Genomic DNA, 14,594 nt, shown 5'->3' with positions numbered 1-14,594 from the left:
ACCATTTGGTTACTTTTCCCTACCATTTGGCTGCTTTTAGCTGCCATTTGGCTACTTTTAGCTAGCCTTTTGATACCTTTAGCTACCATATCGCTACTTTAATATTTTAGGTAGACTTTTGATACTTTTAGCTTTTACCTAGCATGTAGCTACTTTGTATTTCTAACTAGCTTTGTATATTTTAGCTAGCATTTAGCTCCTAGCTCTCAGCTAGTGTTTTGCTTCTTTTAGCTACTGTTCTATATTATCAGCTTTAACAGCTGAAACCTTCAGCTGATCTCAGCTCAGTATTTTCCTGAGAAAACGACATTTTTGTAGTTTTTTTCTCGGACTTTCCGGCCTCCGGATGAGGCGGCGGAGCTCCGGCGGCTCCTCTGGGGGAACAGCGCCCTCTGCTGGCAACTCTGTGACCACCGCGGGGAGGAGCCGCTCGGACAGCTTCATAAAAACCTCCCCTGATCCCAGAAATCAAAACACTCTGGACAGGCAGACATTCCTGACGGGTTGGCGGAGCTGCTCTCAGAAAACGCACACACACACCCGCGTCTCCTCACCGTCGCAGCGGGGCAGAGCGGCCAGACGGTCCCCGGCTGTTGTTGACGTCCCGTAGGCCGAAGCGGAGAAGAAAAGGCGGAGGGGAGGGACGCTGCAGCTGGACCCACTCTCTGTGACGCAGCTGCGAGGCACGGACGGTACACACACGGAGGGGCTGAGAGTCGTTCGCTGCTCCTGCTGGCTTCATCCAAAATGCCGTTTTCAGCTCGCGGCATCCTTTGTGCGCTCGCGCTGCTGCTCCTGTGGCGCGCGGAGGAGCTCGCGGAGGCGTGCAGCTGCGCTCCGGTTCATCCGCAACAGGCGTTCTGCAACGCGGATGTAGGTGAGTACATTACCGGGGGGGCTGTTGTTGTTGTTGTTGTTGTTGTTGTTTACCCGGCCCGTGGCGCACCCACCGGGCTCCCGGAGCTGCCGCGGCCGCTCAGACCTCCTCGGCAGCGGGTTGAGGGGCTCCCAGAGGGGGTTCCTCCCGGAGGACCGAGGCCATGCTCGGTCAGCTGCCTCCTCCTCCTCCTCCTCTCACATCATTAATAATCTATTATTTTTCCAGTCTAAACTAATAAAAAATGGGCGTTTTGGAAAACAGGGAAACAAAAACCGCCTCATTAATGAACAAACAAGCTTATTTTCTCACTATAAAAATAAACGCTGAATCAGCATTCACACTATTTATTTTTTTATTTGTTATATTTTTCCAAACTACTTCTACAGACTTTAGGTTTTTTTATTTTTAGCCATTTATCTGTCAAAACCTTCAGCTCATTCAGGAGATGGCTGCTGAGAATTTTGGCTTGTGTAACTTTTATACTTTTTTAAAACTATTTAGAAATAATTTAAAAGCTCATCAGTTCTTTCAGAAGAAAACTGGCTCCGTTTTAGCTTCCTATGCTAATTGTAGCTACTGTTCTGTTACTTTTAGCCAGCCTTTCGCAACAGTACCTTTTTAGCTAATCTTTTGTTACTTTTAGCTTTGAACTCATGTTTTGCTACTTTTAATGAGCTTTTTAGCTAAATGTTTGCTACTTTTCGCTACTATTTTGGCCATTTTTAGTTTTTAGCTAGCATTTAGCTCCATTTATCTTTTACCTAGCATTCTGCTACTTTTGACTTTTGGCTAGCCTTCCACAATGCAAATGATTAGCTACTTTTTAGCTAATCTTTTGCTATGTTTTGCTAGTGTTTTGCCTCCCTAGCTTTTAGCCAGTAATTTGCTCCGTGTAGCTTTTAGCTAGTGGTCTACAACTTTTAGCCTTCCATTTGCTGCTTTTAGCTAGTCTTTTGCTACTTTTAACGTTAAGCCAGTGTTCTGCTGCGTTTGGCTTTTAGCTAGCCTTTCACTTCATAACATTTTAGCTACATTTTTAGCTTTTAACTTCTTTTTTGCTTTTTTTTAACTAGTATTTTGGCATTTTTAGATTTAGCAAGCATTTTGCTAGTTTTGGCTTGTACTACATTTAGCTTTTAGCAGAACTATTACTACTTTTAGCTTGTATTTCGCTCCTTTTAGCTCTAAGCCAGTGTAATGCTACATTTGGTTTTTAGCTAGCCTTGTACACATTTATCATTTAGCTCATCTAGCTATGTCTATCTACTTTTCACTCGTATTGCTCCTTTTAGCTTTAAGCTAGTGTTCTAGTAGCCTTTCTCTATATAACCTTTTAGCTTTTAACTGATGTTTTGCTTCTTTTAGCTAGGCTTTTGGCAGTTTTAGTTTTTAGTGTTTGGATTCTTGTGGCTTTTAGTTAGCATTTTGTATCTGTTAGCTTGTAGGAGTTGCTGTTCTTTTAGCTTTGACACGTTTCAGCGTTCCTCCAGTTTTAACGGGAACATCAGAAAGAACCACAGGAGAACATCTGTGGCCGTCACTCGTTAGTTTCTAATTTTTTTTTTTTTTTTCAGGCCGACGTGGCAGCAGAAAACAGAACGGATAGAGAGAATCTCAGCCACAGAATCCATCAAACCACAAAATTGTTTTTAAAATAAAAATCAAATCCATTCGTGAACGGTTTCCTTCTGCACGGGGCGGTGGTGTTGAGGAATTGCAGGAATGTTTCTGGGGTTTTCCCAACTTTGCTCCCGTGCAACACACACACACACCCACACACTCACACACACACACACACTCAGTGGCTGCAGAGGACATCTGGCTGTCAGTCCACGCAGCGTTTCAGCCATAAAAGCTGTCAGCTCAAACGGGACGCACAGTGTCCTCAGGAGTGGAATCGCTGAAGGCCACGGCGCCATCTTTATCGCCCGCCGCCGAAAGGCGATCATGTTTCTGCTCCTGTCTGTGTGTGCTCGTATGTTTGCTTCAAACAAATCTTATGAACCACTGGGCGAGTTTTAATGAGACTTTCAGGAAGTAATCGTTGGATTTGCCTCCACGGCTGATTTACTTTCGAAGCCGACCCCATTCAAGATGGCCGTCACAACCAGCCGACCGTAGAAAACACAAAAATGGCTACAACCCAGCCAGCTTTACAAATGTCGACCTGAAATTCGGTGAGGTAGTAGCTGAAGCTGACCCATAATCCTTTTTTTGAGGGCTTACAGAACGAGCAAGGTCTTTGTTTAAAATTTGACGTTAAGTATTTGGACTCTGTTAGCAAAATATCTCATGAGCCACCAGCTGGATTTTGTTGAAACATTCAGGAAACGATCCCCGGACATACCTGTACCTGCCACAACCAGCTGAGGTTAGAAATTTAAAAAAAAAAATGGGAATAATTCAGTCAGTTTGGCAGATTCTGTGCTGAAATTTGTTGGTGTGGCTGAAGCTGAGACTTATTCACGAAGCGTACTCTGAGCGTGAGCGCCTCTGTAGCCTCGTGTTGCAGAACGAGCGCTCCGTTTTCAGGTGTGACTCGGCCTCTCGCCAAGCTGGCGGCGGCAGGGACAGGTGATTAGCTGCACTTCTGTACTTTTCTGAGGGGCTCGTGAGTCAGGGAACGCTCACGATGACGCTGGATGCCGCCGAACAGCTGATTTGAGCCGTGTCCTTGGCGGCGTTGGCTCAGTCGTTGGCCAGATTAGAGATGTGGCTCTCAGGGTGGTGAAGAGGAGGGGTCTTGAGGTAATGAAGGTCAGAAGATGAATCGCTGATGAGGTGAAGACGTGAGGACAGAACTGAGGTTAAAGACAGTTAAGAAGCTGGCTCAAAAAGAGAAAAAAAAGTCTGAGAGTTGAGATCTGTTTTGGTAGCGCAGAGTCTCCTTCTGCTGTGTGTGTGTGTGTCATCTTCTGTTTTTCCTCTAAAGCGAAGCTCCAGGTCAGACCACAAGTCCTAAGAGTCCCGCTGCGTCTTTCAGCCACCCGACAATAACTCATGGAGACAAACATGCTCTTTTTAAACAAATCCCACCGAGGGGAACTTCCCCCACCGCCCGGCTGGTGATCCGGGCGGGACAGCAGGAATCACCCTGCTGTTGGCAGAGGAGACGACCAGGAGAAGCTTTTATTTACAGACGAGCTTTACGTCCGGTGTGCATGAGTTGGTCAGAAATGCAGGATAATGGATTCAACTATATGTCCATTTTTTTAAACATTGCTTTTAAATCCTCTCGCCGTCCACCACGTTGCTGCAGGCAACCAGAATGGGACAAACCAAAGACTGGCTCCAGATCTGGACTTTGGATTTTTACTGCCTCCAGGTGTGAGGAGCAGAAATAAAGATGGACGACGGTCATATCTGCTGATTGACTGCGGCTGATAATAATGAACCTGCTCCCCGCCGCCCCCAGGGGCCATATTGTTGTTTTAGCATCACCTTGTGTAGTCTGCCGCCTCCGCAGCCCGGTGTTTTGGCTGCACAGGACGATCAGGCTGGCGAAGCCGTGAAGTAAACACATCTGCCGCACAAAGGTAGACAGATAAGCTCCCACAGTGGCAGTCTCTTGTGAATAACAGGGTAATTATCTCCCAGCGCTGCATCCTGCTGCAGGTTTTTTCTTTTTTTTTTGCCTTTTTCGCTCATTAGCTTGTGGCTCAGAATGAGGTCAGGAAATGAGAGCAGAAAAAAACCGTGAGGAATGCAGCAGAGAGTGCCAGCCAGGTATACTGCTGCGTGTGTGTGTGTGTACTCTGGCTGCATCTAAAGTTCCTGCAAGAAACCTCATTTAAGGGAAGCAGTAAGTAGGTTTTTTTTTTTTTCCTTTCATCCATCCATTTTCTTTACCCACTTCTCCTTTCCGGGTCGCGGGGAGCTGGTCCCCTATCTCCACCCGTCACTGTTTGAGAGGTAGGGGACACCCTGGACAGGTCGCAAGTCCACCACAGGGACACACAGAGACAAACGAGACAACCATTCACGCTCTGACTCACAGTTGGGGGCAGTTTTACACTCTACACACGGGGAGGAACATGTAAACTCCGCCCAGAAAGGCGGGGAATCGAGCCTGCTACATTCTCGCTGGGCGGCGACAGCTCCAACCGCCGCTTCACTGCGCCACCCAAGCTTTTTCCAAGCTGATTAAATGCTACGTGTTCCTCTCAAAGTCAACAAGTTTCTTATTCATCCTTTCATAGCCTTCTGTTCTGAAGGCATCCAGTCAAAATTACCATTTAAGACATGGTTCTCATGCACGACTTTTACTTATTATTATTATTATTATTATTATTATTATTATTGTCTGCTACCGATGACGTTGTCGTTGGATGTAGACCTACAACTGTTTAACGTTTGGAGTCAACCCTGATTCAAGATGGTTCCCACAGCGGATCAACATTAGGCAGCACAGAAATGACCATAATTTGACGTGGTAGCAGCGATACGCAGTCGTCCGAGGAGCGGCGGGCCTTCTGTTAATTTATTTGTTTCGGGCTGTCCATCTTTTTATAGACCGCAAGTTAATTCAGATGTGTGCAGGAAAACCAAAAGGAACAGGAGAACCAGAGACGTTAACAACTCCGGGAGGCATGAACCCCCATATTTGTGTTTGCTCCAAGTCATAAACTTAACCCAAGGGGGGTGAGAACACCAGTGTGTGTGTGTGTGTGTGTGTGTTCTCTATTCCTGCTTATTTTATGCGTTTTTTTTTTTTTTTTCCCCTTCCTCTCTTATTGCTCATATTTTCCATCCTGAATAAATGCCCTAAGCATAGCTGAAAATTGAAGTCAGTCAGGCCGTTAAAACACACACACACACACACACACACTGAGAAACCCCCTGACCAAGTCATTCTCTAAGTTTCCTGTTTCAAGGCATATTTTCAATCTTTGAATTGTGTTTTGAAGCTTCGACTCAATTCACACATTCACGTTGGGCCCTTCAGGCTGCAGCTGATGCTGAAACTCGTTTCTTTGTGGTTTCGGGCTCCAGGGCGTTAGTTTGCGCTCTGTTATTAGCCCGAGATGAGGATCAGAGGTTTAGGTGATGATTTACTGGAGGATGTGTTAGTTTATAATTAGAGACGGGGGCAGGTTGTGGTCGGTGACACTCAGGCAGGATGAATTATTGCTTCAGAGATATGATCAGTTTCTGCACGCCGAGTGTAGATTTTAGGTGTGTAAGAGAGGGTTTGCGCTGCTGAATGTATCCCTGGCGCTAAAATAAGCTGAAAATAAACTAATTCTTCCTAACTAGATATCAGGATTTAAGGAAGACCGAGTGAAAATGTAATCTAAACCACGTTTCTGTGTTTTCCTGCCAGTGATTCGTGCGAAGGTGGTGGGAGAGAGAGAGGTGGATTCTGGGAATGACATCTACGGGAACCCCATCAAGAGGATCCAGTATGACGTCAAACAAATCAAGGTATAAATCTCCTCCAGAGTCCAACAAAAAAAAGTGTTTTATTCAAATAAAGGTCGCCCCCTGTTTTACCTTCTTACCGTTTGTTTACGTTTCAGATGTTCAAAGGTCCAAACCAGGACATCGAGGCGGTTTTCACTGCTCCGGTGTCGGCTGTCTGTGGCGTCACCCTGGATGCCACCGGCAAGAAAGAGTACCTGATTTCAGGTTTGTGAGACACGTTCCTGGTTCCTTATTTTAGACCTGCTGTACACCATGCAAAGAAGTAACAGCAAGTCAGGAAAAAGAAACAATTAAAGGCAAAAGAAAATAGAAAAATTTAGATCTATGTCAACTATTTGTTTAAAAAAAAAAGGTGATTAAGTTTGGAAAAAACAACGCAGAATTATTAAAAATTCCTGTATTCCTAAATTGCTTATGAAGAGACAATAAAGTTTGGATGAAACCAGGCAGACGAAGATGAGAGGGCGCGTTGGGGAAGTGTCTGTTGATGTTATTCTGGGTAATGACACACCGCTGACTAAACCCTGTGGAGACTGCTGGGATCTGGTCCGTCGTGGGACAGTTTGAGTCCCAGGGACGTCTCATGTCTCGCTTCACGTCCACACAGCTCTGTCTCCCTTCACGGTTTGAAAACTCGGAGCAGCTGTAATGATTATTATTTAAACGGCACGTAAAAAGGTTCACTTCAGGGAAAAATCAGCTGCACAGAATCAGACTTAGCCCCATTTTCCTTAAGTCTTATCACAGACTTTCCTCTTTATAATTTCTTCTGTTTGTTAGTGTTTTAATCAAAATTCTTCCACGTACTTTGTGCCATTTCAGCCATTCCTTCATCAAAATCGTTCATCTTGATCAGGAATGGTGTGCTATGGCTTTTGATTTTTGAAACTTTAATATTTTTCCAAATATTTACTGGTAATTAAAATAAAACCTTCCATAGAAACACACTGAAATCTTTTCAGTTCTTATAGAAACGTTGTTCTTATGGCTGTTTTTGTCTTGTCAGGCTACTTTTAACATTTTGAAGAGTTTTGCTAATTTTTGCATCTGTTTTAGCTACAAAAATAAAGGTTTGTTTTGGTCAATTTAGCTCCTATTTTCATAGCTTAGCATCTGTTTAGCTAATTTAAATATCTGTTTTGCAAATTTAGGCTTTAGCTTTGTGCTTTTGCTCATATAAATACTGGTTTTGTTCATTTTAGCATTAGTTTTGCCAATTAAAGCATTTGTTTTGCTAGTTCAAGCTTTATCGTGTGCTTTTCTACTTTTAGCTTCAGTTCTGATTACATTAGCTTTGGCTTTGCTACTTTTAGCTACTGTTTCGGCTAATTTTAGCATCTCTTTTGCTACTTTGAGCTACAGTTCTTTTAACATTAGCAAATGGTATGCTAACATTAGCACATGTTTTGATAGTTTTAGTATCTGTTTTCCACTTTTAGCTTCAGTTTTCATAATATTAGCATTGTTTTGCTACTTTGAGCTACTGTTTTGCAAATATTATCAACTATCTTGTTTATTTTTAACTACTATTTTGCTTATTTTATCATCTGTTTTGCTTATTCTAGTTTTACCGTTTGTTTCGCAAATATTATCTGCTGTTTTTAGCATTTTAGCTTGCTTATTTCAACTTATTAGCTAAATATTAAGTAGTAGTTAATATATTAAACTTGCAAACTGACTGAACTGAAGCTAAATCTCAGTACAGGACGAGACTTTCAGAGCAGAGTGAAATTAAACTCTTTACTTATTTTTAAGCAGCAGTTTTTACGGCTTTGACTCGTTTCTGTGATGTTTGCTGCTGAAATGAAACGAGGCTGCTGTTGTGAATTAAAGCACAGCAAGCAGCGGAGACGGAGAAACATGAGGTCATCCGTGCTCTGGTTTCTCCATCATCACAGACAGAGATGCACCCACAATCACTCACCCCCCCCACTAATTACATAGAGTTGTAAGGAGGAACTGCTGAAGCCAGCGGTTCCTCTCGCAGACGCGAGCAGCGGCAAAGAAAGTTAACTTTCTGCTGAGGAGTGCATCTTTGGTAAATTATTTGGTTCCCTTCTAGGTTGATGGGTCAAAAGTTGGGAAAGTTGCAGTGAGATGTGAGTCAGACCCGCCTGCAGACGGAAAGCTCAGCAACTCTTTAAACTGCTTGAAAGATCATCTTGTTTTGACTCAAACTCTTTACGGGAACATGTCTGTGGAGATGCCAGCAGGCATCAGTCTGGAAAATAAGATTTTATCGTGTTTTCCAACGAATCTCCTATCAGTTTATCCAGCGGGAACGTTTGCCGCTCGTCGGTACATCCTGATCTTGTTGTTCGTCCCAGAACCTGTTTTGCTTCGAAGCGCCACGCTCACCACCCGTTCTCTTCCAGGCAAGGCCGAGGCAGGCGGACGCATGCACGTGACCCTGTGCGATTACATCATGCTCTGGGACTCTTTGAGCACCACCCAGAAGAAGAGCCTCAGCCAGCGCTACCAAATGGGCTGCGACTGCAAGGTAAGGCTGCAGGGGGTCCGTCCACGTGGGTTCGATTCGTCCCTCCAGTGGAACGAAACGGCAGATATTTACTTCCTGCTGAACAAACAACAAGCCTAATGAAACCATCATGGTTCTGAGCCATTTGTGTTATCACTTGATGAGCTTAATTACCCAACAGACACAATATAGGATAAATAAAACAACAATTAGTGACTTTGCAGAGCTCAATATCAGAGCAAAAACTGAATATTTGAACTTGTAACGTTCCACCACAGTTTGCTAATGTTTTACACAGCCTTACCTTGAACATAACATCAGTGCTGTGTTTAATTAGGTGGTCATGATGGGACATAACGCCGCTCAGACTGTTGTCATGTGATAGACGGCGCATTATAGAGCACAGCAACCACAGTGGGCACTATCAGCTCTAAAACGATCAGAACAAACAACCACTGCATCCTGGTAACCCACTCTGCTGATAAAGTTGATTACAACTTCAAGCAAAAAAAAAAAGGCTGTATCTTCAGAATATTCCCAATGACGGCTGTGGAAAGGGACTTTCTTTCTTTCTTTTCCCCGAGACGCTCCGATAACTGCCTCGTGTGTGTGGGGTCACATCAGTTCAGTAGGAGGTCCCACAGCTTGGCTCAGGACAGATTATGTTCAGACTACGTGTTCACTGCACATGGAGGCCGTTTGGACCTGCATTCAGTGCTGTTTGCAGCCTCTTTGCCTTTTTTGGTAAGTTGTCAGGGAGGTTTTTTTTTATTTTTTATTAATTGGGCAGCAGCCACGACACTCCTCTGTAACGTGAAAGTCCAAAAAACACCCGTGACAAATCAGTAATGGACAAATTATTCATTTGTAGCCTGAAAGAGCTACAGGAAGCCAACAACAGAGGCGGGGAGACGAGACGAGACGAGTCGAGGCCGGGCGCAGTCCAAGCAGGCGTCACAAAATGCTTCTTGGGACGATGCAAGCTTTAGGGCAGAAAAGAAACATTCAACATGCTGGAGTGGTGTTTCAACGCCACAAACAAGAAGCTCTCTGTTTGGATTAGTGGCGTCTTAATGCATTTCTGATCCAGGGTAAAGAAAACTAAGCAAAGTTTGACTTTAAATATCAGTCGGTGCCATTAACAGTCATCAAAATCATAAACAGGGTTTGATTTTAGGACCGGTTTTAAGGAATTTAACTCGGGTCCTGTTCATGGAAGCGACTGAACAGTACAGAGACGCTGTTCTGTGTGTTTCCGCAGATCGTCCGCTGTCCCTCTCTGCCCTGCGAGATCTCAGCTCCCGAGGAGTGTCTGTGGACGGACCTGATGATCGAGAAGCAGGTGCACGGGCGCCAGGCCAACCACTACGCCTGCGTCAAGAGGGCGGACGGCTCCTGCTCCTGGTACCGCGGCGTCGCACCGCCCAAGAAGGAGTTCCTGGACGCCGAGGATCCTTAAATCCAGCGGCTGACTGGCGATAGATTCAAACAAGGCAATGAAAATTGGAAGGGAAAATAAAAAATGATTTAAAGCTATCGCGACAAAAATGACCTGCTGGTCTGAAAACAACTTTCAGGCCACTTTTCACCTCAAAGTTTCCTAAGATAAAACAAGTTGTTCTCAGACGCAGCATGTCTGTAAAAAAAAAAACAAAAAAACAACCTAAAATGTCATCATGAGACATAGACTGGTCGAGTGATGATGTAACTTCCTCCTGAGGCTGGCGTTAGGAGGGTCAAAATTTTTTTTTGTTTTGCTGAGACGAAGCACTTCCTGCCCCACAAAGCTCTGTTTCAAATCTGCTCCCCGTTATCCATCATGCTCCTGCTTTTATTACCTCATTCTTTGTTTTTTTCCAAAGATAGAAAATCTCCAAGTTGCCTTTTCTTATTTTTAACGACCCCTCTTTTTTTTTTTTTTTTTAATTTCCTTTCTCTTAACAACCGGTGACGTCAGACGCCCACAACACCCGTTCTTTAAAAAGAACATGAATCATCTTGCACGGCCGCTGACACTTTCTGATAGGGATGCACAGATACCACATTTTAGTCAGAGTAAAAGTACAAGTACTTTCATTTGAGTACTTGTACCGATATGAGCACTAATAAAAGCCTTTACGCTTCTGACAATTAGTAGAATCTCTATTTACAGATTTAATCTGTAAACTCATTTTCTATTAATAAAATGAAAATTAAAATAATTTGTTTATGCTCCACCCCACCCAAAATAAAAGGTTATCACTACACACCGGAGGCTCTATTACTTTATAGAAACACTGCTAAAAGCTGAAATTTAAACAATATTTGGATAAAATAAAACAATCAGGCCAAATGAACGGTTTTACAGTCGTCTCTTTTTTTTAAAAATGCGTCCAGTTCGCAGCAGAACGATCGGAGCGACGCCACAAATGGTGGTAGCTGCTCGTTAAGCAGCTCGTTAAGCAGCTTTTTAGGCTCATCAGCAACGATAACCACAGTCAGTTTTGGTCACGCTCCTCTTCCTCAGAGAGGTGAAGCTCCCCGGTTTGGTCACTCCCCCCACGCCGCCGCTCTCAGGCTTCTCATTAACGTCCTTTTAAGTGCAGTGATGACGATGGAGGCCTTCAACTTCCTGTCAGGAAGCTCGGGCTCAGATCCGTATATTCCCAGGCTGTTTTCAGTCGTTCCCTTTGAAACACTTCCACACGCCTTCTTCTTCTTCTTCTTTGGTAAATGTTGGATAGCAAACAGCTTTAGGACCCCTTCGAGTAAACGCAGACATCGGACCGATTCCCGGCGCTGGTATCGGTGCATCCCTACTTTCTGGTTTAAAATGATGATTGTGGTTTTAACTGAAGCCTTACTGGACCAGTCTGTGGCTTAAAGATGGTCACTCTAAATTAAAACCAACCTGCTTCTCTGCCCTCCTTCCTTTTAAATCCTCACTCCTCTCTCTGTCATGTAGCTGTACAGTACCTATGCATTTACTTTTGTTGTTACTTGATGATTATTATTATTATTATTATTTACTGCGTTAGAACTAGATTTGCACTTTTTGAGGATGAGGATCCAGAGTCCGAACACTCTGACGTGTTGCCATTTTCCCACGTTCGTCCCCGATGCAGATTTTTTATTTTTTTGTCTGCTTTGAGGTGATTTAAACAAAAAAAAAACAACAACAAAACAAAACACCTTCCTGCTTTATTTGTCACAACACTTCCCGTGAAAGACAAAGCAGTAGATGTGTGAGAGGTGTGGATATTTGGGGGGATCTTTTTGCAGATTTGATGTGTGAAAGATGACTCATTTGTGGGATATATCAGCATCTTTGTATTATCTGTCGATTGTAAATGCATATATTCTCGCAGGTGGTCTTTTACACGCTTTAATGTTAGCTTTGACTCTATTAAATGAAAGCTTTATCGCTGTCGTAGAAATCAAGTTACTCCAAGTTTACAGTGCTGTTTTATACACCTCAAGCTAGAATAACTAAAACAAATTAGATATATAATGAAGTATTAGAGGCATAATTTAAAAGTAAACTCCTTCTGATTTCCTTCACTTTGTATTTTTCAGTGTTATTATTATTATACCTGTCATGATTTCTGTGTGTTTGTCCACAAATGTTTTTAGCCGTCTTGTTTTGGAGGGTCCTGGAGCAACGTGAGCGTGAGAGTGACATGCTCGCCACGGAGGCGTGTGGAGAAGTGAGAAACGGGTTTCTTTTGTGTGAATACAGGACTCTGCATGTGTTTGATGCTTTGTGTAAGTCCCCGCAAAGGACAGAATATTCAGTATTAACTAATAAAAACCACACAAGTTTTAAAGAGTATGAGCGTTTCGTGTGCTTTTATTCGAACAAACCTTTACAGAGCGAGCTGGTGACCTTTGTTTGGAGGCGATGGCCGCCACAGCTAGCTGATCTTAGTGAGCCTATATAAGACTGCCAGGTTTACAGCCGCTGAGCTAAAACTGATCTGTTTAACTGGAGTCGAGACTGTTTCTGTTAGCAAAATATCTCTGAGCGTAACTGTTTGGCTGTCAATCAACAGCTGGTAACCCTTTGGAGCCAACCCAGATGTCAAGATGGACGCCGAGGCCAGTCGATGGCTACGAGCCGCCCAGCTTCACGGAGATGGAGCTAAAAGGACAAACTCTGAGTGCTGACGGGTCACGTGAAATGTTTCAGCTCACCAACACGGCTTCAAGGTTGGACCAAAATGGACACAACTTCATCGTTTCAACATAAGATGGTCTGAGTTTAAAAGGGCGGCGGGCGATATGCATTCCTTCACCGCTTTTTCTTCACTTTAGGCGTTTGAAGCCAAGGAAATGTGGCTAAAATGGCCCCAGATCCCGCCTCTGTTAGGAATCCCAGAGTAAATCCTTCGTGGAGCTTTTAATCTTGTGTGTGAGCTTTGCAAACTCTTTAACTTCAATGCTGAAATATCTGCACTTCTGCTCCGTTCGTTCGCCTCCAGCTTCCCACAGAAGGGACGTTGTGCAAAGCCAGAGCAGTTAATGTGTTCTGAGAGATGTGGTAATCGAGTCAGCGTGGAAAATATTCAAACAATGTGCAGGCAGAGCCCAGATCAGGCGGTTTTGTCATCTCTGTTCATTCTCTTGTTATAGGATTGTAAAAAAAAAAAAACCCATCCCAAGTCGGAGGGGAGTTTAGTTTTTCCTACGCTTTTATTCTGAGCTCGAGGGGTGTTCAGTTTCCATTCCTGTCCTCCGTCGCTTCTTCTAAACCTGTCTTCAGTTTGGACTTCTGTCTCCTTGTGTCTCCTTGTCTCCCAGACCTGCTGGGGAGCGAATGAGCTCACTGCAGTTTGTAAAGCTGTCCAGAGAGGACACGCTGGAGGGGACGGAGCAGTCTTCTGACAAGTTCCTGATTAAGAAACAAACAAACAAAGTTAGCAGGTCATTACGTACACGTCCTGGGAATTACTTTTAACCTTTCAAACACGTGTGGGTGACAGAGAAACGAGACGTTCTGACTTTTAAATGATCCAGGATGGTCTTCTTGATAAAATACCAACAGCTAATGTTCCTTTTAAAGTCTAATATTGTTTAAATGACAGTAATCTTTTGTTCAGGTCCCTAATCTTACAGGAAATAAGTCACAATAATCCCTTTAAATGGTTAACATGTGCAGCAGAGGACTCACCTTCTGTACAAACAAATTAAAGCCCGAGCCTTCCTCGAAGGGATGCATATCACCCGCCACTTTTGGCACAATCCCATGGGAGCTCTTGGTGGATGTGTTAGCGCTCAGAGTACATGTTGGGGATGACTCTCAGCTACTACCACGCCAAGTTTTAGCTCAGTGCCTGTAAAGCTGCCTGATTTATTATTAACTAATAATAACTAACTAACTTATTTATTTGATTATTTCCGCCCATCAGGCTGCAGGTGTGGAAGGGATCAGATACAACCACGACGCCCCCGAGTGGCCGCCAGGGGACACTGCAGACTCACGNGGGGGGGGGGGGGGGGGGGGGGGGGGGGGGGGGGGTGTTTCATGATTGCTTCCACACTGAAATCTTTCTGGAGGAGCAGATTTTCACACTCAGAACCACAAAGTGTTCTTACTTTAATTCTTACTTTATTTTGTTTCACTGCTGGAGTTTGTTACCTGTTGTCCCCTTCATTCTGTTTTTGTTCGCTTCATGTCGTTTCAATAAAACTCCTTCTGTCTCAGTCTTCACAGTTTTGTCCCCACGTCCTCCACTCAGCGTCTTCATCCTGATGTAAGTGTTTCTTCTGGGACAGTAAAGGGTTAAAGAGGCTCGTTGAATGGTTTCAGGTATGAAAACGATGGGAATTATT

The 14,594-nt window shown here is 43.9% G+C and overlaps 1 protein-coding gene across 1 annotated transcript; it reads left to right on the top strand.

Annotated features, from left to right (window-relative positions):
• Positions 1-441: 441 nt before the first annotated feature.
• Positions 442-12,281, top strand: timp2a (TIMP metallopeptidase inhibitor 2a). The gene is made up of 5 exons (XM_017437129.3): positions 442-877; positions 6,204-6,304; positions 6,400-6,508; positions 8,680-8,804; positions 10,045-12,281. The coding sequence occupies exons 1-5, from the start codon at positions 748-750 to the stop codon at positions 10,240-10,242; spliced, it is 663 nt and encodes a 220-aa protein (XP_017292618.1). The 5' UTR covers positions 442-747; the 3' UTR covers positions 10,243-12,281.
• Positions 12,282-14,594: the final 2,313 nt, after the last annotated feature.

This window comes from Kryptolebias marmoratus, linkage group LG17 (assembly GCF_001649575.2).
Source record: "Kryptolebias marmoratus isolate JLee-2015 linkage group LG17, ASM164957v2, whole genome shotgun sequence".
In the NCBI taxonomy this organism is placed as follows: domain Eukaryota; kingdom Metazoa; phylum Chordata; class Actinopteri; order Cyprinodontiformes; family Rivulidae; genus Kryptolebias; species Kryptolebias marmoratus.
This window is presented reverse-complemented; position numbering and strand designations above follow the sequence as displayed.